This window comes from Battus philenor, unplaced genomic scaffold, assembly GCF_028537555.1.
Source record: "Battus philenor isolate CCGP_79_NKW_IND1 unplaced genomic scaffold, ilBatPhil1.0.hap1 SCAF_6, whole genome shotgun sequence".
Taxonomy (NCBI): domain Eukaryota; kingdom Metazoa; phylum Arthropoda; class Insecta; order Lepidoptera; family Papilionidae; genus Battus; species Battus philenor.
In genome coordinates this window covers 7,386,084-7,411,296 of record NW_027181726.1, presented here as the reverse complement: position 1 = coordinate 7,411,296, position 25,213 = coordinate 7,386,084, and the positions used below count along the sequence as shown (strand labels likewise).

The 25,213-nt window shown below is 30.5% G+C and overlaps 3 protein-coding genes across 4 annotated transcripts; 1 reads left to right on the top strand and 2 right to left on the bottom strand.

Annotated features, from left to right (window-relative positions):
• Positions 1-843: 843 nt before the first annotated feature.
• LOC137930501 (polymerase delta-interacting protein 3-like) lies at positions 844-6,062 on the bottom strand. The gene is made up of 8 exons (XM_068773768.1): positions 5,861-6,062; positions 5,232-5,412; positions 3,703-3,784; positions 3,438-3,569; positions 3,158-3,350; positions 2,419-2,593; positions 1,231-1,415; positions 844-1,064 (listed from the first exon to the last, which is right to left on the bottom strand). The coding sequence occupies exons 1-8, from the start codon at positions 5,920-5,922 to the stop codon at positions 974-976; spliced, it is 1,101 nt and encodes a 366-aa protein (XP_068629869.1). The 5' UTR covers positions 5,923-6,062; the 3' UTR covers positions 844-973.
• Positions 6,063-6,516: 454 nt separating this feature from the next.
• On the top strand, positions 6,517-8,969 carry LOC137930499 (nuclear cap-binding protein subunit 3-like). The gene is made up of 3 exons (XM_068773765.1): positions 6,517-6,739; positions 6,832-7,126; positions 7,867-8,969. The coding sequence occupies exons 1-3, from the start codon at positions 6,641-6,643 to the stop codon at positions 8,847-8,849; spliced, it is 1,377 nt and encodes a 458-aa protein (XP_068629866.1). The 5' UTR covers positions 6,517-6,640; the 3' UTR covers positions 8,850-8,969.
• A 3,492-nt stretch (positions 8,970-12,461) lies between these two features.
• On the bottom strand, positions 12,462-24,279 carry MICAL-like (protein). Of its 2 annotated transcripts, none has more exons than XM_068773240.1 (14): positions 23,947-24,279; positions 23,692-23,876; positions 23,401-23,462; positions 22,912-23,257; positions 21,715-22,379; positions 21,524-21,648; positions 21,349-21,441; positions 20,694-20,892; positions 17,666-17,801; positions 17,131-17,301; positions 16,713-16,827; positions 15,856-15,955; positions 14,736-14,874; positions 12,462-14,414 (listed from the first exon to the last, which is right to left on the bottom strand). In XM_068773240.1, exons 1-14 carry the CDS (start codon positions 24,096-24,098, stop codon positions 14,239-14,241), a joined length of 2,664 nt encoding a protein of 887 aa, XP_068629341.1. In that variant the 5' UTR covers positions 24,099-24,279; the 3' UTR covers positions 12,462-14,238. The 2 variants fall into 2 exon arrangements, with proteins under 2 accessions (XP_068629341.1, XP_068629340.1); XM_068773239.1 differs by having other exon boundaries at positions 17,125-17,301; positions 23,947-24,278.
• Positions 24,280-25,213: the final 934 nt, after the last annotated feature.

Here is a 25,213-nt window from a genome sequence, read left to right as displayed (position 1 = left end):
GAATGAAAGCTAACTTATCTCTCGATCAATAAAGTACATCTTTGGAAGAAATTTGACACCGCAAAATGCATCTTAAACATAAAAGAATCATTGGAAGAAGTCACACACATTGAAGTCATTCTGGAATAAACTGTGGTTGGCCTGCTCTGGCTGCGGAAACTAACGAAGAATCTGTGCAAGCTCAAACTTTGACAACATAGCAAAAATCGCGAACGGAATAGGGCGAGATGAGTTTGAATGGGATGAAGATTTGACTGAAACCGACTCGGAGAAAATGTTAAATTCACAGCCCATTGAGCAAGCACTGGAAACGTGACATTTAATTTGAATAATTTTTATGAAGGTTTTAGAATGGTAAATGTGCTTTGCGATTTCTTTATGAACGTTGGTCCGTCTATGGAAACAGTCTTTTTTCTAAGGAGCAAATCGCTAATGCGATTGCTGCGTATTAGTTTAAATTGACGAAGCTTATAATAACTGCCAAGCAAGAGAAAGTTACAAAATTTTTCAAACCATTGTTTAATATAATAGCTTTAAGATAAATAATCAAAACGTTGAAAAACTTAATTTGATTTTTTTTGTCACCAACGAACATATCCTTTATAATCCCAAATAAATTACAAACCCTGGCGGGGTTAATAAAAAACTTTTACTCTATACCAAATTATGATAAGAGGTCACTGATAATCTTGTGAATCTTTCTGATTGCAGCACCCCCAAGGTTCCACTAAAACTTTGCTACTTTAGTAGGAGGTTACTGTTTTTTACACAACTTAAATGAAGTTTCCAAGTTTTTAATTTACCCTCAACTATATAATAAAGGAGTGAAATAAAAAAAACATCTGCTGCTGAATTTTTATTCTGTTAATATATGCATAACAAAGTGACAAAAGCATGAAAAGGTCTAACACTTCAAAGTATTATTTTCGGGGTACTTATTTATAAACTTATGCAACATTTTTAATTTTCTTTATTATAAGTTACCAAACAAAACTTTATGGAAAGTTGAAATATCTGGTTCCACATTTGAATTAGTGCTGTATAATGCTGATTTAGTATTTGCCCTAAAAAAAATAAGCATTTTTTTAAAATGACGAAAGACTTTCTCCACAGTAAAATAAAATTGGTGTTGAGAATTTTTACTTATAATTTATTTAGTAATGAATGTGTCATAAAAATATAAAGGATTTTTGTTTTAGTATTTATATAAAAATTAAGAAAAGAATTTACCGCGAGACAGTAGACGCCGATCTTGGTGTAACGAGGAGACAATTCATTGGCTGGCCATCTAACTGTCGATTATGATACAAGTCTACAGCCCTTTGTGCATCTTCTAAGGTTTTGTACAGTACCTCTGCTGTTCCAGGACGAACTAGACGCGATTCTTGCATTCCACCGACATCACCAAACAATTCCTATAATCAAGAATAATCTTAGTTTCCTTAACAAAACAAAGAAATAGTTACAAACTTAAAAAAGTTTTGAATAAATGCATTCAGGGAAATGACATTCCAGACACACACATAATAATATAATAATTTTACAGACAGTAATAATTTAACAGACATAAATGCTAATGGGCAGTCTTATTGTACTACAAAAAAATAACCATTTAAAATACAGGTTCCTCTTTATTTTAAATTAAAATTAAATTTTTCTTATTCGTTTTATGTTCAAGTTAGTAAGCTTATACATAAGTAAATTAATCAAAATATAAAGGGCCATCATTTAAGCTTTAGTTCAAAGTTTATAATCTATCTTTTTTACATATCAAAACATATTGTAAACATATGTCTCAGATGCCTGAAAGCAATGTTTCTGAAATTTCTCAACATTAACCTAAATCTTCATCACAACATAGGCATTAATGTATGTCCAATAAACGAAAGTAAAGCCTCGACACCCATTGCTAGAGATAGGTATAGGTTCGCCATAATGACCGGTTTGTACTGCCCGCATCCAATGACTTCTCGCAACCTTAACTGTCGAAGGTCCACCAAGGGGGGGGGGGGTCTAACCACGCCTCGTCTACCGGCGGTTGTACAAGCGTTGTGTCCCGGTAACTGCCACTTGAGACGAGCAATCCTCGAGCTACATTGGTAACCTAGATTTTCTGCAGATCTCTACATTTATGATTCGATTTTGCAGCGAAACTCCGAGCTAAGCCTATTGCTCTTTAGCAATTTTTTCTTTGACTGTGACCTTCTTGAAGCTCATTGTAAGCAACCACATCTGGGATCAATATGTTATCACTGGCAAGACACATTGGTCAGACTTATCTTCTTCAAACCTTACAGTATTTTGGACAAGAAGATAGATGCCTGCCTAGACAGAATTTAGTAATAAAGTTTTTTCCGCAGTAAATTAATCATATACAGTACAGAAAAGTAAAATATACAAGAATATTATCACATTTACCTCAATATCACCCCCTGTTACAGTATTACGCAAATTACTAACAATTATTCTGTATTCCAAAACAGGCTTCTCAGTTTTTTCCTCTTTTCTTTCATTTCGTAAAGTTGCTATTGGACGTTTTTTAAGTATAGATGTTGGTCTAGGTGGACTTAGCTCTGTTTCTGTGATTGTATGTCTGTAATTTAATGAAACAAAAATGGCTTTTCAATAATCTTGAAGAGATTCTCAAATACTGATAAGTGTGTTTATAGTAGATAAAATAATTAAACTAGTAAGTAATACTGACAGATATTTGAAATAAAAAAAAAACATTCTGATGCTTTTGGTTATTTGACCTGTTTATATTAGGGGACCAGAAAGTAATGTCACTTCTTTAAGTTAAATTCACATGAATACATTTTTAACAAGTTTTCATTTCTAATCAACAATATATTCACCTTACTTATCAACAACCTTTTGCCATCTAGTATAAAAAATTTCTATGCCGGAGCAATAAAAATCAATCGGTTTTTCTGTAAAATATATTGACAGTAACTAAATTACTTTCTGGTGTCCCTAATATTTTAAGTTCACATAATGTAAATATCTATGCATCAGTCAGGAATATTTGCAGGTTTGTACTATTTGATCACATACTATACATGAATTTCAATTCTTATAAAATGGAAAAAAAGCTAAGATATTCATTCAGATTAAGTTAAAGTCAAAGGCCAGTTGTTATTAAAATTTTAATGACTACCTTTGAACAGGACCATTTCTGATGGCATGTGTATCATTATTGTGAGCAATAATTTTTAACTGCAGACTTGCTTTTCGATTAGATTTTGTAAAAGAGCTTCTATTGGGTATATGCTCCACATCCATTGGATCATCAATTATTTCAATATCATTTTCCACTGTGCGGAGTATAGGTTTTAAAGCTGAAGTGTCCACTAAAATTGATAAAAAACCAGTTATGTTTTCAACATAGTTTGTTTCATAAATATTCTGAAATAAAACTTTGTATAATAATTACTTACTTATAGAACGAGATCCAAAAATTCGACCATCTGTAAACCTGTTGTTGCTGTTATTACGAGTTTGGTGTCTTAATAAATCTTTATTCCAAAAATGTGATTGTGAGGTTACTTGTCTAGATGGGTCAACAAATACTGAAAATTTAGGGTAGAAATGAGTTTATCTCATTAATGACATGATTACTTTTACCATTTAAATATAGTGAAAATTTCCGAATAATTATTTTTAAAATTAATCTTAAACAAAAAAAATAAAAATTAAAATTACCTCTATCTTTTCTATGCAGTGTTCTTACAAACATTTCTCGGCCATTGTAAATTTTACCTTCTTTAATTTTTGTTGTTTTCAGCTGAAGATGACAAAAATAAATAATGTTAAATTGTTATTACTGAGTTACCTAATAAATTGTAACTATGGCACATTTTAGAGAGAGCAGAGAACTGTTTGTTTTAGCAGGTGATCCTTGATGCAGTCCAGGATATTGTCAAGGAATTTGACAAGAAACTTACAAGACAGTACATGTACTATTATATATGAACTATATACCGTAGAAATCCCTTTAATGGAAGATTGTCTATCTTGGTTCTGGTCTGGCAATGTATGTTTACAGTTTATTATTTAAATTGTTACAAAACATGAGGTATCTAAGCAGTGGCGTAGCTATGGTATTTGGGGCCTGGGGCAGATTGGGGCTTCGTGCTCCCCCCCCCCCCCTAAAGAGTCTAAATAATTTCAAAATTCAGAACAAAATGTAGTTAATATATATTTTTTGGTTCAAAATAATAATAAATATATATATAAATAACATTGGATCTTAATAAAATTTTATTGGGAAAATTTAAAAACGAACATTCCTCGCTTTTTGGTCTGCAAAGTCATTAATCACATTTTCAAAATCAACAGTATCGACTAGTTCGTGTTCTATTGACATTATTGCAAGATAATTTAATCTGTTTATCATTAAATAATCTTGCAATAATGTAATAATTTATTATTTTGTCATTTAGGGCCCTTTTAAAAAACACTTTATGTGTTTTGTGAATGAAAAGGCTTAAACACTGTGTATATTATAATATGTAACTGTTTATTTTTTTAATGTTCATATTATTTAACAACTTTTTTAGCATAAAAATAGTAAAATTCGATATTCTTTTTATGTTATTTACTTTAATTTATGGTTTTCGTTTTTATTTTAAAATTTCATTATTCATCATTCAAAAAAAAAAATCAAAAAAATTATTTTCAACTTTGGTGCCCCCCCTACTTGTGGTGCCTGGTGCGGCCGCCCCGCTCGCCACCCCCTAGCTACGCCACTGTATCTAAGGCACCATTTCTAAATATGTTTGAAGCATATTTGATGAAATTTGTCATGGAAAGAACAAACATTGTTGCAATATTCAAAAATATTTCCTAATAATGTATTGAACACTAATTAATTTAGTAAGACTTCAATGAAAATAAAATGTAAGGTACATTCTATTTTATAAAATCATTTGGGATAGTTTTGTAATAGTTTTACTACTATTTTACCAAAGATTTGGTTCACTTCTGGTAATAATTAACTTTTTATAATTACAGCTAGATGTAAAAATGTTTTAACTTCTAGTGAACTTAATGTGGTGGCATTTTTAAAGACCTATTATTATTGGAACACTAGAAGTATGATCTAAATCATGATTAAGATTTGATTTTAAATTGTCATCAATTACAATGAATAATTTCTTAAAGAACTTTTTGTTCTTGCATGTTTTTGTGAAAAAAAATTGTTATATCTGTGTTATCATAATTATACTTACTCTTTTTTCTCTTAACTGCTGCAACTTTAAACGAGCATCTTTTAGCTTTCCAAGCTGTGTTAACTTCTCACGAGCATCTCTTATTTGTGTTCTTTTCTTGGAAATTATCTTATTTCGAGCATCAATGATTTTATGGTTTTGTTTAGGTGCAGGTAATGGTTTTTTTATTTTGCTTTTATTTCTGTAAGACATATATAAGTAAATTAAATATCATTTTTATAAATTAAATCCTCTAGTATGATGACAATTAATGTTTATTAACTTAAACTGAATGGCATTATGTTTTAAGACATGAATTCTTGAAAGAACCGCCATATTTTGATATATGATCTATAAAGATATTTATATTACATATCATTAGATAAACGTCTTACATGTCTTGTCACTTAAACACGGTTTTTACATGCAATTATAACATTTTATAATCACTGTTGGTTGCAATAAATTTGAGAAAATGAAGAATCCTTTAAATTTTGTAGTATCAGAATATCTGTTTCAAAGAAATTTGGATGAATTATGATAAAAAGTTAATGTTATTAATTTGCTATATGATCGTTATTTCTCTTTAATAACATAAATATTCAATAACAATATCTAACTTACGCACAAATATTTTTATAAATTTATACCTGATTTCCCTCTTCTTTTTTTGGATAATATCTTCCAGACTCATTTCTATAAAAGAAGTCATTATGTTTGTTAAGCGTGCACACAAATATAAAATATATACTATAGAATATTTATTCTAATGTTGGAAATGTGAATAAATGTAATATTTAGAAGTTATTATTAACAATTAATAAAAAAAATATTTTCCGTAAGGGACGAAACTCAATTTTACAATAATACCATAGATACTACATTAATATTGTCTATTGATCACTCTTTCTAAGATTGTCGTATACGGCCAATGTATTATTTATTAAGTATTTTTTGAAACTTTTATAATATTTGTTAAGGATGAGTTTAATTAATTTGGACATTTTTCAATTAGATACAGATGCCCTTACTTTTTAAGGTCTATCCAATTAAATTAGAGGTATTTGTTAAAACTTTGTAATATTTTTAGAATTGTGCTTTTAATCTTAGTTAGGCACCTATTATACATATTTTTCTAGGTAAATCAAGAAATTACAAAAAAAAAGATTTAATAATATAAGAGATAAAGAGCTTATACAATAAAAGATTAATATTTAAGGTCATAAAGGGCTCATTTTAGTTATCTATGAACAAATAAAAGACTGGTACGTCACTATATTCATACTACGTTGTTGTTATTAAATGTTGCTGGAGGAACAATACACATATGTGTACATCTAAGTAATTGATTTTTGTGTGATCATTTCACTGTAGTAAACAAAATTAAATCGCTTTGATCTCTTTTATACATTCTTCATTAATTTAATAAAATGGAAATAGAAAGAGAAGAAGGTGAAATGAGTGACACCGAAATGCAAATTGACAATATTACTGAAACTTCTATAGAAAACGTTAAGGAACATACTGTGGTGCGTATAGTAATTTTCTGGATTAAGTGATATTAAGTTGAATTAAATAATTTGAATGATATGTTGTATTAAATAATAACAATTAAACCTAGGTGTACAAGAAAGATAACAATGGTTTGGTCGTCGAGCAGCTCGAAAAAGTTGATGCATATAAACTAGAAGAAAGGGCAAAACGTTTTGGTTTTAGTCTTACAGGCAACAGGGTTATAACACAAAAACAAATTGATAAGCTTTATCGTAACTTTGGAATAAAAGATGGCAATGAAAGGCATTTTCGATTTGATACAATACATTTGTCAGGTGTTGATGGACTTACCACAAAAGAAGTTTTTGAATATCTTGAAGATTATAAACCCGTAGCTATAGAATGGGTTGATGATAAATCATGTAAGTAAAATTTAAATAATTAATGCCGATGGCCCATGTTAATAAAGACATGGAACTTAGTTTTTATACACATTGTAATCTAGAACATTAATTTGTTCAGGGCTTTAATTCGTTTTGAATGCAATCACAATATCATATATTCTTGTTGCATCATGTTCAACATTGCTGGTTCTATGCCAGAATCAAAAATAAAAAAAGATTGAAAATAAGTTGACAGTCAATAAGAATTTTGTAAAAGTTCTAATGTTCAATAAATCAATTTGATCTTTATTAATACTAGAGGCAATTCAAAAAGGTACTGTACTGTACACTTACATTTGTTACCAAACTATGTACTGTGTGTGTACCTTGGTATATGAAGCATCATTATTACAAATTGAAGATGTTATAAATAAGAGAAGCACAATCAACATGCTTAAAATAATGGGTGTAAATGTGCTGTTTATAATTATAACATATATTGTTCTTGATGGACTATATTGAATGTGTTGTCTTCATCTAAATTTAGTTAATAAATGCAGTATTCATTTAGTATTATGCAAAAAAAATCTCTAATTTTGGAAGGTGAATATCATAAGACATAATATATGATAACATTTCATTTTTTGCATACACACATTGTTTTCTGTGTTGTGTATTTAACTTTATTTAACAATCAATTAAAATATATTTTCTATAAAACCTGTTTTGTGTTACTATCTTAATAATTATTAATTGAAATTGTTTACTTTTTATTTAAGGTAATATAGTGTGTCAAGATCATATATCTGTTGCTTTGGCACTTTTGCTGCACTCACGTGAAATCAATGATGAAACTTTAAGAGAGATGCTTCGTGAAAAGTCTTTACATCACTGGAGAGAAGGTATACCACATCCAAGCAAAGACCTTATTTTATTGAGATTTGCTACAAATAGTGATAAAAAAATGGCTACAAAGAAGTTAGAAGAAAAATATGAAAAACAAATACATTTAGAAACCAAAAATCCCTGGGGTGATTTATGTAGGTCTTGGGGTGTATATGACCATCAAGAAATTTTTCAACGTAAATTACCAGAAGATGATATTGAAGATGATGAAACAGAATTAAGTGACAAAGTACAAATAAGAAACAAGCGAATGGCATTGCGACTGGGAAAGAGAAACCATAAAGCTGAAGATCTTGATAAAAGTTCATCAGATTCAGAGTGGAACAAAAAATCTAAAACCCCAAGAATGAGAATGCGAGCTGATGATGAAGAACAGAAACAAACAAGGCTGCCGGTTGATAATAGTGACAAAGATCCTTTATATGCTCCTTTGTCAATAGAAGTTATTAATACTAAAAGGTGTTATGTCCCTCGCACAAACATTAAACTTTCAGAGAAATTTAGAAGTGAAACTTACAACCAAAATAAACTAAAGAAGACAAGGGTGCAATCACGTCTGGGTGCTAAAGTAGTGCCAACACAAGACAACAGTCCAAGTGATGAATCTACATCAGACAGTGTGGAATATACAAGAAGTAGAATACAAAAGGTTAATCATGATAATAAACCAAAAAGCACTCGAAGTGTGTGGTCTAGATTAGAGATGAAGTCAAGTAGTACAAAAGAACTAAAAGATTTAAGACAAAAACTTAAGTCTGGAAAACAAAAAAAAACAGATGATCTACGAGATGTGTTAAGCAAAACCAAACAATCTAATTTAAGAATTGAAGTAGACAATAACTATGCAAATAAATAATTGTTTTATATTGTTTTAATTCCATTATTTTCAATTTTGTTACACATATAGTAAATATCGAAATAGTTTGACTTTATTGACTTTAATATTTGATTGGGCTAAAATATAATTTATATTTGTAATTTAGAAAAGATTATGCTTAGAAATATATTGTACTATATAGATACCTGGCTCTTGAAATATAAGTAACTTTTGAAAATTCAGTAGCAATAAATATTTTCTGGGGAGAGAACATTGTTTTGTTTGTGAGAGTATTACGAAATAAAAATTTGGAGACTAGAGCTTAAAACATTCATGAACATTCAAATAGTCACTTTAGGCATTAATGCTTTCCAGTATTGGTTATTTGGTTTATGTAGGGTAACTAGCAGCGTCAGATATTCTTGGCGGGAGATGATGAAGAAGTCAAAATGCATTAAATTTTATCTTCTAGACATACTTGCAAATCAGACTTTTTTGTTTTTTATTCGGAAATGTGCATTTAAGTGAATACTACTTTAGTTAACTACTTTAGCTAACCTAACCTTAGTAAGATCAATTATTATATATATTCCTGCAACTTCTCTCGACCGGTCTTCCAGAAGCAGTCGAGATGGATGTTCGCAACGTATGGCAGCGTTTCCGCATTTCCTCACGCTACATCCGATAAAGTCGCACATTTGCAAAATTGAAGATTGCGGCAGAACCGCGGGTACTATGGGAATTTATGTCCTATAACATTTTTTCTCGAAATTTGTGTAGTTTTCGGATAATCGAGGGAGGATCTGCACGATGAAAGTACGAGTCGAAGAAATAACTTGGCCGCCGAGATCTTGCAAAGCCGTGTTCGTACGTTCGCTTTGCGGTCGAGTGACTACGTTTTTGTGTAACTTTCGCTTTTGTTTTTCGGAAATTTCGCTAATTTTATCTCCGGATAGATTTTTTTTCGGCAGTCTCACCCTTCACTGCCGGGAGGTGGAAGGGAAGGCACAAAAATAAACAATAAAAAAGTTAATAAGTAAAAATTATCAACCGTAGCTTAAAACTCTATTTTACTCTAATACAATTGTTTATAATCTTGTAATATACAAACGAAGAGAATTGTTGGTTAGTGGAGTCAGAGGAAAATTCTGATGTAAATCTAGAAGAAAATTCTTTACCTACGTTACATTAAAACGTACATCAATTAAAGTTCCCGTGTCCTTAACTATGTTGCCAGTCCACCTAATTTTAAAAATATGGCTATCGGTCGTACTTAATGATATTAACTTACCTTTCTAGTCAACCCACGAAACTAAAATGTTTGTATTACAAACAAACGATTATAAAAAAATATGTAAAATATACAATATTTAAATCATTAACATTTTAATTAAATACTACATACGTTCAAGACATCTTTAATATATTTATTAGACATTGCTTATATATTCTTCTCTGTCGTGTACTCTTGTCAGAGTGGTCGTGGACATGTCCCGGTCAGCTCTGGTGCGTCCGCTGCTCTCGATATGCGTCGCCATGTAGCTCGGTATTTTCCGAAGGGTGAACATTTATTTACGGAGTTTTTACTTTCAGTTTCGATGAGGTATGTTCATCTTGTTGGAGAGCGTTCACGAGATCGCTTGCTTTCTACTTTGTTTTGCACCACCAAACGTTCCATTGAGTCCGCATTTTCACAGTACGATAACCCCTCTTTTATTTGTTGAGTACTTTAAGTTAAGAAACGTAGTTTCGGTGCGCTTTCCACGGGATTCTGAGTATCTATCTCCAGGACATCAATTTTCCATCGGTCCAGATCTTAGCTCCGTATAGAAAGATTGGAAAGACCAGGTTACGATAAGTCGAACTTTGTGTTTCTGGTTATTCTGCGGTGTTTCCAGATCTTTGTTAATTTTTCAACAGTAGATCTAGTCATGGCACAACGTCTCCGAATCTCATCCACGCAGTTTCCAGTGTTGGTGATAGTGGAGCCCAGGCATAAGTAGCTTTTAACTAATTCGTATCCTGCTGTAGTTTGGACGAATACTATATTTAAATATATAAAATTAAAGAATGTTTTAGTTAATTGACTCCATGTTGTTAATATATGCTTGTCGTATAAAGAAGCAGGGTTCTAGAAGTGCATGTTGTAAATGACTTAGTAAAAGATCTAAAACTATTTACAGGAACATTAAACAGACAACAGTTAGTACAACTCTGGAATTACGCAACTTTCTTGATAGTGAACCGAGAACGATTATGATACAGATAATCGTTCTCGGTTCACTATCAAGAATATACAGTAATTGAGAATATGCTGTAGCTTATTAAAACTTTTATCATTTTACCATAACAATGGAAAAGAATGGGCATGGCATCGACAGCAGTTTATAAACTTACATAGGAAATTTTTCAGCAACGACCGCTTTACGGTAACCAAGGTTTTCTAGTGTGCTGTAAAACATATTATAGTAGTACGCTAATGATTAGCTGTAGTATCCAAGCGTGTACATTCATCATGAACGAAAAATGTATTTATGAATTCGGCAAAATAACTTCAGGCTTATAGTTTGGTGACTGAATTAAAATTGTTTTTTTAGTTATGTTGAATTTAAATTGGCTTCATAATTTTAAACTAACGTCTTTTAATAATAATTTGATTATATCTATTATTTTCAATTGTGATTGACTTAGTATGAAGATTGTTCGTATTTTCGAACTAAAGGGGGTAGCAAATATCAGCAGATGGAGAAGTGGAGCTATGGGAGATAATAATCCTACATAGCTAAATAATATGGTTGGCAGCTAAGCCAAACACTAAATCCCCCGCTAGAGGCTTCGGGATTGTACCCGTAACTGCCCACTTTCCTTCTCGGCCTCTGGGTGATGGACTTCGGAGAGTCCCGTGCCCTTGTAAGGCTAAGTTGAATAGGTGGGCTGCTTTCTGATGACCCTTTATCTTTCATTGAGATTTGACTATGTGAGCGTAGTTCGCTGGCGAGACGACCATACATCAATAATGAAGTATCACAGGGTTTTAGTGGGTGCACGTCCGACACTTTCAAGTATTCAAAAATAAATCTAAAAAGTATGAATCAAAAAATAAATCATAAATAAAAATTTAAATCAAAAATAAATCTAAAAATTATACAATCTTTTATAGTTTCTAAGAAAACAACGTAACATACACTTGAAAATGCATATCATCAGGACACTTATACATGTTTTAATTCATATTTAAACAATAATGCCGCCTCATCACCGGAGATATACTAGGCCTTTTACCAGTGTGCGCAAAACGTTTCTCCGTTTTTTGTCTTCATCTTTATTGCAAAGTGAGTGCTCTTTCTATTGAGTGTTATCCGTACGCTATACATCTACCTCTGACAAACATCCTCTTGTATATAATAACAGACGTTATTTTAAAGCCAGTGTCCTTTTCTAGCCCATATCCTTCCATGGTTTTGTATCCACAAAAATTGGTCAGGTCATTCCTTGCTAGGCATCCTCATACATATCTGGTAAAAACGCAGTCTAAGAATGTTCTAAAATATTTTCGTTAGTTATAACCATTGACTCAAATTTTCATTGTTACTAGTAACATAAAGTTGAGGTTACTAATGAATAAAACAAGAATTCGTCTGTAATTTTTATTAAAAAAAAGAATTTGTGCTGTTTTGTGTTAAGTGCTCTTATCTCTAAAATATATTATCTGTTCATATAAACTTTTTTTTATTTTTGGAGTGTAGATTGTGGCGAATATAACATTTTAATAATATTTGTGAAAAACGACATACCAACGGCTATATAAATTGATTACTTAGTACAAAAACATTGAAGGAATATTTTCTTTTAAATATACATTGTAATTTGCTTAAAACAATTCTGATAACGGTCGATATGTTGTATTAGTTTGCTGTGCCTTCAATTACTTTAAATGCAATACGATTAAGATCCACAGATTTTTACACATTTTACATGGTGGGATTTATAATATTGATATTTGCCTGTTTTAATTATTTTTAAAGCTAGGATTTGTTAGTATGTTAGCACACATATCTTCGCATGTTACAACCTTATTTCACATCCGGCGGTAATGTTAAAAATATTAATAAAAAAACATAGATTTATGAATAAAAGTGAGATGAATAGAAACATAATAAAAATTCTTTTAATGAATATATGTTTCGCAATTATGCTCTATTTAGATCTGTTTCACTGTCCATTAACTACAGTATAGATTTGTGATTGTTCCATTTACTTATTAGTATATATTTTTTTGTTATTGATATTGTGTATTGTATGTACATTGTAAGTAGATTTTTTGACAAGGCCAGTAAATATATGTATTTAGATTTTTTATTGTTTCATATATGTTTCAATTTAGGGAAATTAAAAGACTAGGTTTTAATTTTTTAAATTGGGTATTCACTCTATCTAGCATCGTCGCATTTAAGTAGTTAATGTTTACTTATTATTAAAAAAAAACAGTTTGGTCAAAATAATTTCATTAATCTATTCTTTACTTTGTTAGTATTTTAATTTTTTTTTATTTATCCGTTCTTAAATGTCTTCATCACTTTCAGTCCTCGAGGCGGAAATAATTTCCTATATAGAATGTAGATTTGATCAAAAATGATAAAATAAGTGTAAGATTAAATTGCGAATAGGATTAAATTACAGTGTAATTATGATTTCTGGCATATGATCTTTCAACAGATATTTCTGCAATATCGCAAGGCTTTTGGAAGGATGATAAGTCATGAATAATAGAGGCCTTAATAAAAATTACTTGGCCTTAAATGGGCACGTGTAGCAATTTGAAATGTGTCAAGATGTTAACATGTGACATGTTTCATGTTCATGTAAATGCTCACTCGTTTTATTGAGGATAAGGAGTTTTGCATGAGTATATGTTTGTATTTATCGTAACTACCGCACCATTTAACATTATATTCCTCAGTTAAGCACCAGCCTATATAAAATAAAAATAATTAAGTCAGTTAATTACAACTATGGAAAAATGTGTTTTTTCTCGCTTTTATTTACTTATAGAAATGAGTGCACATAATTTTTTTTTAATGTCAATTGGTTTTATGCTAGTTACTAAATAATGGGTATATTAAACTGAAGATATATATTCAATGGAAAGATCTCTTAATGCTGCCTGTTAGCCAGACAAGTTCGAGACTACGAAAATTATTTACTCTGCTTTATAATTTTATTATACCGCCAATGATTTAAATTTTAAAATTCTACCATCATATTTATAATAATCTTTAAGTTTGAATTTAGTGGAATTTTTTCAGTCTTCTTAAGTACTTAAATGTAGAAATATTCCATAACAGTAATGTAATACGAGGTAATCTCATTCGATTTATAGCTTCTAGTGTTTTAGATACCATAGTTGTTTGGTATACGAAGTATATATTTATCTTGACTTCTTATCTTTCTCTGCTTTCTCTTCATCCTTTTTCTTGTGAATTAAGGTGTGTTTCGCTTTTTTTAATTGTTTTTTAACTTTGTCTTTTACTTTATTCTTTTTAGGGCTTAAAACAGTTTCCGCCGATTTAATAGACGAAGCGTTTGAGTCGCTGTTCCTTTGAGCTGAAAAAATAATGGGAATATTATGAAGAAACGGACACAAAATTTCAATCCTTTGGAAGATTGTATTTCTTTACCACTGTCATAGAAAAATTATAAAAAATAATAAATCACGAAGTTTATATTAATAATATTTTTACTTCATATGGAAACCCTAGAAAGAAAGGAAATAACATTCTAAAACTAAATTTTATGTGTACTGTACCCACGTGATGATTTAATTTCCAACAGTGGACACATTATAAGCCTAACAACAAGTGTTTTTTGTGGACTAGTCCTTTAAATCATTAAAAGTAAAAATTTTAAAGACTTAAATAAAGTTACCTCGCTTATTAGCTATAGAGGCTGCAATAGCAAGATCCTCTTGCCGCTCGCGACGTCTTTCCGCTTCTATCTGCTGTACCAATTCATCGCGCATCCGGACTATCTCGACTAGACGTGTCACTAATTCCTCTTCACGTGCCTTTAACCATTTTAAAATTTATTTAAAATAACTACATAAAAAAACGCGAATGTGAAAAATTGACATTAAAGGACATCCGTATTAGTAAGAAACCTACAGTGTTAAATAAAGTTTGATATACCATTACTAACTTTAAGAACTTTCTAATGATTTCAAGAACGAACAGGCCCTAAAAATGAACAATAAACCCATCAAAAACTAAGGGCTTATTTATTAATTTATTTTAATACTCTTCTGCAAATTATTAATTAAATTTAGTTTAACAAGTGCAGTACTATAAATAGTCTTTTTATATTCATAAAATTAATAAAACGTTAAATAATTACAATAAAATAAAAGATATGCGCTGTGCGAGACGGGGAGTATTAGTCGCTCGGTTCCGTCAATCCGCCGTCAACACTCAAAACGGCAGCGCAAACAGTGAACAGCCCATCATAAGCGTCCGCTTAGGATGGGCTGTTCACTGTTTTTGACGTGCTCACGTTTCAGATTTTTGACGAAACCTTGTTGAGGAGCTTCCCAAATGCCACCCGTCCGAGTAAAATTCGGTGATTGATTTCTATCTCAACGTTGGATAAAACAATTCTAATTAAAAATATCTTTGTTCATGTAGGAATTTACACGCACTTTGAATCTTTGAGTCATTTATTTTGAGGTTATAAGTAGTAAACTACCGCCGGATCCGGATGCTGTTCTGCTGAGAAAATCGGGTCAGACACATAGCAACTGTTGAAGTTGCTCTATTCAAATGAAATTTAACAATGTTTGATGTATAGAATATTATACCAACCATAATATGTACCATGTAAATGAGTCAACAAACCAAGTTCCATACATTTCGGTCAATCAAAAACTTTTAAAGTGTATTATTAAATAGGATTTATTCAATAATACCTTTTAATTTTAAGTTCAAAACTAAGAAAGGGAACATTTAAGGCATGTAGTGGAATTTACGTATACGCACACAATGTTTAGACTTACTTTGTCTGCGTCGATGCGATTAACTGCTGGTCTTGATTGAATAATTCTGATTTCGTGTTCAATATCTGCTTGTTCTTGTTCAAGCCTTTGTTGGCGACGTCTGTTTAAACATTAAAAACAATAAAAATAAATCATATGCAAAAAATTATTAAATATATATTAAAAATGAACTTTACAATTGAACAGTAAATCTAAAAGGCATCCTTTACAGGTAAAGTTATTTAGCCACCAAATATTTTGATGGATTCGAAATCATGATAGTAAAGTATTATAAAGATTATTTTTTATCTTTTTTCAAGCATAATCTTAAATTAATGATTAATTTAAGTAAAAATAAGCTTATTATTGTGGTTTTTAAAACGTAAACAAGTAACAATTTATCAATTTCTCTGTTGATAAAAAATATCCTCCATATCTCTTTTCCAATAAGTTTGCTTATATATTTTCCAAAGAAAGTTCATAATACATAAAAGTACAGGTACAGAAAGCAATACAATAATTATCTAAGTTGAAAACTATATAGAAACAGCCCCTATAATAATTGAAGAACGCATCTGTAAAAAATTAAACGAGTCTTTAGTTTATTATCACCCTAATGAGATTAAAATTGTACTTTTCAGAAATAGTCCTGTTCAGGGATGGTGAACGGACGACCTTGTAAAGAATGTAGGAAGGCGTTGGATGTATACCACTTCCAACTATACTTAAAAATCTATGGGGGAGGGCCGTGTCCAGTCGTGGACAGCTTTCAACAACGAAATTATGATAATGAATTCTGTATGGGAAATGCATTACAGGTATTATCCAACAGTCTTCGAATTAATTAAGTGCATAGGTAAAAATATAAAAGAACTTACATGTACATGAGTTCAGTCTGCTTTCTAAAAAGATCATTTTTTTCGTTAACCAGTTCACACAATTGTATCACCAAGTCTTCGATTTCTTCCTGAGGCGCGATTGTGGGTTCATCACCTGGAAACGTTTTATAAATGTTATATAACACAACTTTAATTTAATAATACAAAAATTAAGGTGCGCAAAGAAGTAAAAAAAATTATAGTAAATATGGAATATTTAATGCCTTTATGTATCGGGCGCGTAATTCGACTGAAGAAATTTAATTTCAACGCAAACCCTTTACCCAGTTCTTTACATATTATTTACAAGAAAATCAAATTTAGGGAATAAACTTTTTCGATATTTAAATTTAAATAAGAGTTATTTGATATTATTTGTGTAAAACGTTAAAGTGCACAAAAAAGTGTTTACCCTCACACTTGTCACGAATCATCTGCTCTATGAGCACGCCCTGTCGTTCGAGGCCCAGCTGCTGTGTTTCCAACATATCCAGTTGCACTTGCAGTTCTTCAGGAGACATTTGCATTTTCACTTCTCTTCTTTCCGGCAAGGGCAACCCGGGTGCTGGACCTTTGATTCGCCGTCCAGCTAATGAAAATTACAAAAATTCACTTGACAAGAAAAAAAAATTATAAAATTCTATTTATATCCCTTGTTCAAATATATACCGATAATAGTGATTACATAAATGAGATTACAATTAAATTTTCATTCTTATAAAAACATAATTCAAGTGATAGTGGGTATAAATCATAGGTTCCAGGAGGCGATACTCTGGTTGGCATTGGTGCTTTTCATAATCGGCAGCGGTTCCAAAGTTAAATGGCGCCCAAATTACGAAATATCTCGATTTTAATAAAAAAAATATATCTAGACTCTGATATGGTGTAAATATTTGTAAAACCAATGGTGTATTTTATTAGAAGAATGGAAAAGATGAAGAAATAATGACCATCAGAATGACCGCTGCGTGTTCCAGGCGTGTTCTCCATGGAGTCCCCACAGCTTGATAACATGGAAAGACTATCCGGAGGTGTTGGAGCAGGCCGTTTCTTATGTAACTTTGGCGTTAAAGTACCAAAAGATTTCTGAAAATAAAGACAACTTTGTAACGTTGATTTACCTTATATTTTCTCGTTAAACAGAAACTTAAATTTTGAAGCAGGTATCTAAATACAAATTTATTTAATTTAATTCGCGGTGCATTAATTTTTTGCCTGTCATTTATAATTTGAAATTCCTACTTACGTACCTAGAAATTTTCGGCATAACATTCATTTTAAAAAATTAAAAATGATCGATCTAATCCGTTAAATATTGCCATTATCTGTCAATAATGAGCCGAAAGAATTTATACAGGTGTTATGCAGACAAGAGTAATTTTTGTAAACACAAATTAATCTTGTTTAAACATACATTTAATAACGATCAATTCACTAATAACATAATATAAACTCAGAATTTGTCACAAATATCAATCGAGTTTGGGCCGAGCGTAGCATGGCGAATTATTTCGCTCAACTCAAAATTAGTATGTTTGTGCTCTGCATGTCTTTGAACAATATACTAGACTCAAATTGAAGATATGTCTGACACTAAACGAAAAGACGTTACTTGTATAGCGTAGAGAAAATGGTAGAACATTTCATTTTTCAATGTATGGGTCAAATGAAAGCCAGACAGGTAGAAAAATAGCGCGAGACAGTGAAAGGTTTTGTAATGACTACCACTGCTCGGCAGTTGACAGATTAATATTTTACGTGTAGTCTGGTTATCAGTAGAGTATTAACTACAGACAACAATGGAATGCAGAGAAGACTACTTAAAACACCAGCAGTTGGCGCATAAGTTTAAATTAGAGAATAAAATAAAAGTTATTTACCTACAGAGTTAACCCAGAAAAAAAAAACTGTTTATTTTCAGACAAGATGTAATAACAATTTACGTAAGTATGAGATTGAGATTATTGATTTTACTCTCTGTTTTTTACATGTCAAATACAATGTTAATGGAATAGGCGGGTCCTTGATCCGTATGAAATAAAATCACGAGAAAGAAATAATGTATTATTATGCTTTTTTAAATTAGTTCATCGAATGTTACAGGCGTTTCCTGTTATATTAGAATAAAGAAAAAAATGCATCAAATTGGGTAAAAAATGTATGGAAACGTGACCAACTCGTACAATTATGGTAATAGTGTAAAAACTATAACCTTGCTTACGTAATCTTACGTATGTGTCAGATATAAAAGGCACTATTTATGTTATACCCATATTTTGGTCTAGAGTCAGCTGGTTAAAATAGTACCGATACTTTTGTACCGCACCTTAGGATAACATAGCGAGGTGGGTGCTGACGAAAAAAGAGAACGAGCGTTGACAGCGGACTGATGGTACGGAGCAGCTGATGTTCCCCCGTCTCGCTGTGCCCATACCAAAAGCTTGGTACGGCGGTTTCGGTACTACGATAGTCATTCGCATCATTTCCACAAATTCCAACTAAAAAAGCTTCATGAGAAGTATGAAACTTAGAATATTTCTCTTTTGCAAGAGCCTAGGAGAACAATTAATGAGGCTAAAGAGTATTTAACTAACATTAATAAACAAGGATAAAATCGACAATCACGTTCCAGAATCGTATAAGACACGCAACATGTGCTGAAGCAATAATATCTGGAGAAAGGCATTCCGATCTTATTATATTAACGTTTATTCGTTACTGTTTAGATGTCGGATAAAGTCAAAATGCTGATACAATATCACACACCTTTAAGTATATCTTGTATACTTAAAGGTGTGTGTTATTTTACAGTAATGAATAGACTTCATTGATCCTTTAAACCGGCGGGCGGGTAAAACCAAACATCTTTCTTTTGTCTACACTTCTCAAATATTATGTATAATTGCGTACAACATTTGGAATTTAATATTGATTGTTGGTCTAGTCACGTACGTGTGTTGTGACAACGGAATAATAAAAAAACATTGTCGCACGAAACTACTGTATGATTTGACTTTCCAAAATATAAAATGCGCCTAACAATACCTAGATACCTCACTATTATCTTTTAAGTTATTTAGAAATGACGTATAATATAGCCTTCCATTCATTTGTCTTCAACAATACTTGCATGCTTACATACTTTATGTGATTATTTACATATCAACCATCATGGCCGTCTTCAGTGTATTGATAAACAAAAATATTTAGATAACAAAAGGAATTTACTAAATACCTCACAATTCATTTATAATAAATGTTACGGACTAAAAGATATTATAATAAAAATGTAAGTGGACTTCAGTAAATTGGTAATATAGAACATTTTAAGTTCACGGACCGTTCTGCTCCTTCAACTCAACTCCGATGAAGCTGTAAAAGCCCTCGGTCTCTAACAGCAACAACGTCAACCGAAAATAAGTATAGAACATATCATCTTGCAGATGTTTGCACAACACAAAGTTTCGTAAATAATTATTACAATATCAAATATTCGAATGCATTTTAACCTAAAACTTAAGTAATAACTTATAATGGAAAACGCTTCAGGATCTAAAAATCCGGATACGCGAATTTGCGCGAATAACGGATAAGTACATCTTATATTTGTGCTTCGGTAGATATTATAAAATATTTAAGTTAATTTATCAAAATTAAATGGACCTTTAGTTAATTTATTCTTCAATCTATTTATAACTTCTTATCGGAATAACTTTACGTAAACGTGAACCCCAGGCTTCCCCCAGAGAATTCTTATTAAAAATGAAGAATTCCATTTGAATGGGAGGCTTAATTAGCAATGCAGGTCCTACGGTTGAAATGGAGAATGATGATTCGATCTTTGATTACGATTTAAACTGTATATTACTGTACAAAAGACAAACATTCGGTTGTTATATTTTTTAAGTATGTACATTGTACAATAAAACAAAATCATTTGTAATTTTTTGACAGAAAAATAATCTCTGTTAGACTTACTTGATCAGAATGATTTGTTGAAGTGTGGGAGCTCAAAGATGATATGCTAGCGACATCCTCATAAGAGTCCCTCTCAACTTGCTGAACTTCATTGACAGTAATCCTAGGCGGTGGCGGTGCTTTTGTTTTCTTGCGCCGCGGTGTGCTTAATGGCAAATTTGGTGTACTAGTCGCCATTGATGACTTGTACATACTTGAACTAAAATATTAACGTCTTTATGATAATATCCATAATATTATTTTACATGTTTGATTATTCATAACAATAATTTTTCAATTATCATAATTTTATAACATATCACATAAAAAAAAGTATGAGTGAATAATGAAATGAAAGAATGTATATAATAAAGGTATTAAAATTAAATCACGAAATTTATAAGAAAATAATCTTGATGTATAAAGGGTAATGAAACCAGGAAAAGATGCCTAAATACTCTCTATATTTTTAAAATTGACATGAAAATCTTTGATTAGTTTTCGTAGTAATATATAACTTTTGAGGAGTAAAATTAACTTCCTATAAAAATTATTCCTGTCTAATATTACAACATTCTTGAATAAAGAGAGAAATGCATTAAGACATTCCATATTTTTTAATTTTATGATTATGAAGAAAGTAAAGAACTAAAATATTTATGAATCATTTACATACTTTTTTTGAGTTGTTTCTTCTTCATCAGATGACGGTTCTTCTCCATCAGACCAAAATGGATTAGATGGATTTAATGCGATAATATGTCTTTTGCTACGAAAAAGATAAATGTTATTGATTAAAAATTATGTTTTCTACTGCCATAGAAAAAAATAATCAAAAAATCTTTACTAACATAGGTGTAGGTGTGCGTTTAGTTTGAGAATTAATTACGGAATGAACGATAGGCGATTCATCTTCTTCATCACTACTGCCAAAGGGATTAGTACTAATTCTACTTGGTTCTTCTTTAATTTCTTCCTGAAATAAGTTACCTGCATTAGAATTATTTAATACGATTTATTTAGGTTTCTATTTTATAGGTACCTTGTCATCGTCGTCATCGGAAAACGGGTTTAAGTGATCAGGATATTCCATATCTTTAGATTTATTTGGTATTTCATTTTTTATTTCCTTTATACTTTTTTCTGGTGTTGTATGATGTTTTCGTCTTCTTGGTGGAACTGTTATACTTTTCTTGACATCATTTGAATTGTTTTCTTTTAATGCATATGATGACGCAACACTGATCATGTTCAAATTGGATTTGGCTAATCTGTTATCATCTGTTATATTACTTTCTTCTTTAGTTTCTTTTCGAGATTTAATTATTGATTGAATTGCATCTGCTTCTTTAATCTTATCATTGTTTTTTATAGGCTCAATAGTACTGTCTATTTCTAAATTACTTTCCGTCAGTTGAGTTTGTAAAAAATTGAATTTGTCTATGTTGCTTTTATATAGATTTTCAGGTACTTTTTTGCAGTAATTTTCATTTAAGCTCAGTAAATCATTGTCCAAAGGATATTTGTCCGTTATTTCAGTATTATCAATTTCAGGTAGTAAAGATTGTTCTTTTTTAATATTTTCAAAATTTATGGATTTATCTATGTTAGACTTATCATAAAATGGATCTTTTAAATTAATATTTGCTAATTTATGACCAAGGCTTAAATCTCTTTCTTTATTTGTTTCAAACATATTTATTTTATCTAAAATGTAAAAGGAACTTCAAGTCACATTTTTTATTATAGAATAATTTCAACAAGTTTTTAAAATTTTTGGGAAATTTACTGACTATAAAAGAAAAGCGAAATTTTGTGATATTTTTTTTAAAGTAGTATATAACAAATTATAAAAGTTGATTCAAGAACAATGTCATTTCAAATGAACTATCATACACAGATAATAAAATGAAATGCTTAAAAACATATCAATTTGTGTAAACTTTTATGTTTAGATGTTCTTCAATATAAACATTAAATGCAAAATACATTTCTGTAAGTTGGATATAATGTTATCATATTAATCTGTTATTTCAATTAGCATAGTTATCTATTCATACATAAAGAACATTTTATTATAATTAACAATCATATTCAATGCACTTAATATCTACTTATTAATTTTGATAGTAGCTTTTTAACACATGTAGCAAGAAAAAAAAAACAGACAAAAGATAAAGTATTATCAGATAAAATAAGTGATTTGCAAACTTGAAAGGGACAAGATACAAAGGCTCACCTAATATAGACTGCGGTCTTGGCACTTGTCTTTGACTTATTTGCTCTGCATTTTTGATGTCATTCCTTGTTTCAATTACATTGTCACTAAATGCTAGCATTCCCATTTGATCATTATTATTAAAAACTTTTGTAACACAATTTTCATTTTTACAAGCATCACAACAAAATTCAGAAGTTTCATTCAGCTGGAAATTCTTGGGATTCAAGTGTCCAGAACACTTTGAACACCGAAAACATCTTCTGTGGTATAGTTTCTGAGCCACCATCAACCTTTGTGCCAAATAAACAGGCAATCCACATGCAGCACATTTATCAAGACCAGTCTTTCCAAATCTTATAGGAGTCTACAAGAGTGATTACATAGTACAGAATTTAGGATATAGTAGATACAGAGTACAATCTTGCACATACACAAAAGAATAGTGCCAAATGAAGCATACAAAAAGAAACATTCTATATGTATTGAAGAAAAATGTAGTATACTTACAACTGGCTTAGGAGTTGTAGGAGATGCAGCTTTAGGCTCCCCTTCAGAAACTTTAGTATTAACTGCAACAAAATTGTATATGTACTTGCAACATTCTTACTTTCTTTTTGTTTTGATTTTAGGAAGTAGAAAATTATACAATATTCATACTTTATATTTTAATATTAGGCAAATATCTTAAACATATTAATTTCTAAATAATAAAATAATTTAAGAGGTGCATTTATTCTTGTTTATGTTAATAAGTTTTAATAAGTAATTTATTAACAAACGAAAAAGAAATGAACTCACCCGTGTGACTGAGACGCTGGTAAAACTGAGATAAGTAAGTTAATACTGATAACCTGTCTGGAACATCATTTTCTACCATATCCTCTGGATCAAGTAAAGATGGTATACCTAAATGTTTTTCCGCTATGGTGAAAGCTAGCTGATTATTTTCATAAATATTTTCTGGCTTGAGCTTCGAAAGGTCACTAAAATTAAAAATTGGGTAAAAATGTATATTTTAATTAGAGCAAAATTATGTAAATTCATAATAATTACATTAGATCCGGCCTGAAATGATGAACTAATGCACAAAAAGCCATGCCATTTCTCCAAGATGTTGTCATATTATCAATTTGTACATTAGGACAATCCTTTATCAGTCGTTTGCACCATAATTCTAACGCTTTAGTTCCTTTAACTTCTGACATTATTATGTTTACTTGAAATTACACAGTTATAAGAATTTACACATATTCATGGACTAATTTGAAAGGATTGCTTGTAGTGTCTGAAGCAAAATATTTTCACATTCATACTGCTCTTTAACGCGTAATATGTTCTTTAATGACTAATTACTTAAGAATTTGTATATAATAAGAAAAGCTACACAATTGTCTATAAAGAAACTATTTTTATTTAAAGTCATTATGTGTCATAATAAGTTTGCTGATGGTAAATTAGTTGGCAAATGCTACAGATATATATAAGATACTGACCAAATGACAGTAGCGTTCAGAAATAGATCATGAATTTAGAGAAAAAAGGTATAACGTAAATTTGGTTTTGTGTGAAATTAAAGATAATTCAATTGTTTTAAAGCTTTTGTAGACCGGGCCTGAAAAGCATGAATTTTGCGGAGTCGGAGTAAAAAGTAAATTTCCAATTAAATCATTAAAATTTAAGATAGATGAGATATTTAAGTAAAGAAAATAATAATATGGAATAAAAATGAAAATAATTAATAGCAGTTTAATTTTACACACCTTCTTGGTATCAAAACTGCGTCCTATTATTATTATCTAAAAATGTAGTAGGTTGAATTTAATGCTCCATATAAAAGTTTCTGAGAATGTTGTTAATACATGTTAAATATAAGTAGCATTAAAAATCTGCAAACCTTAGAACTGTAATGTATATATAATCCTTAGAAGCAGCTAAATTAAATTATAACTGAGAACTAATTGTTTTTTGAAGTAGAGGCGATGGGAGAATAAAATGTGATCTTTATGTCGATAAAACTACACCATATGGAATGACTGATAGAGAAACTATTGATATTTATATACTCTAATCCTTTACAACAGGTAAGTATATGGACATTTACCAATAAGGCACAATTGAAGTTTAATTTAAGTAACCTGATGTTAAATTATATATCTTTTTATATAGAAATGCACGACTTGCTTAAAATAATGTGAGTATGTTGCAAATTCATTTCAAAACCTATTAAGCTTTCAGTAAAAGAAACAGTATGTGTAACTGCCGTTGAATGAAACACATGAACAATGTTTAGAATAAATTTTATTACGCAGGTTACATATTT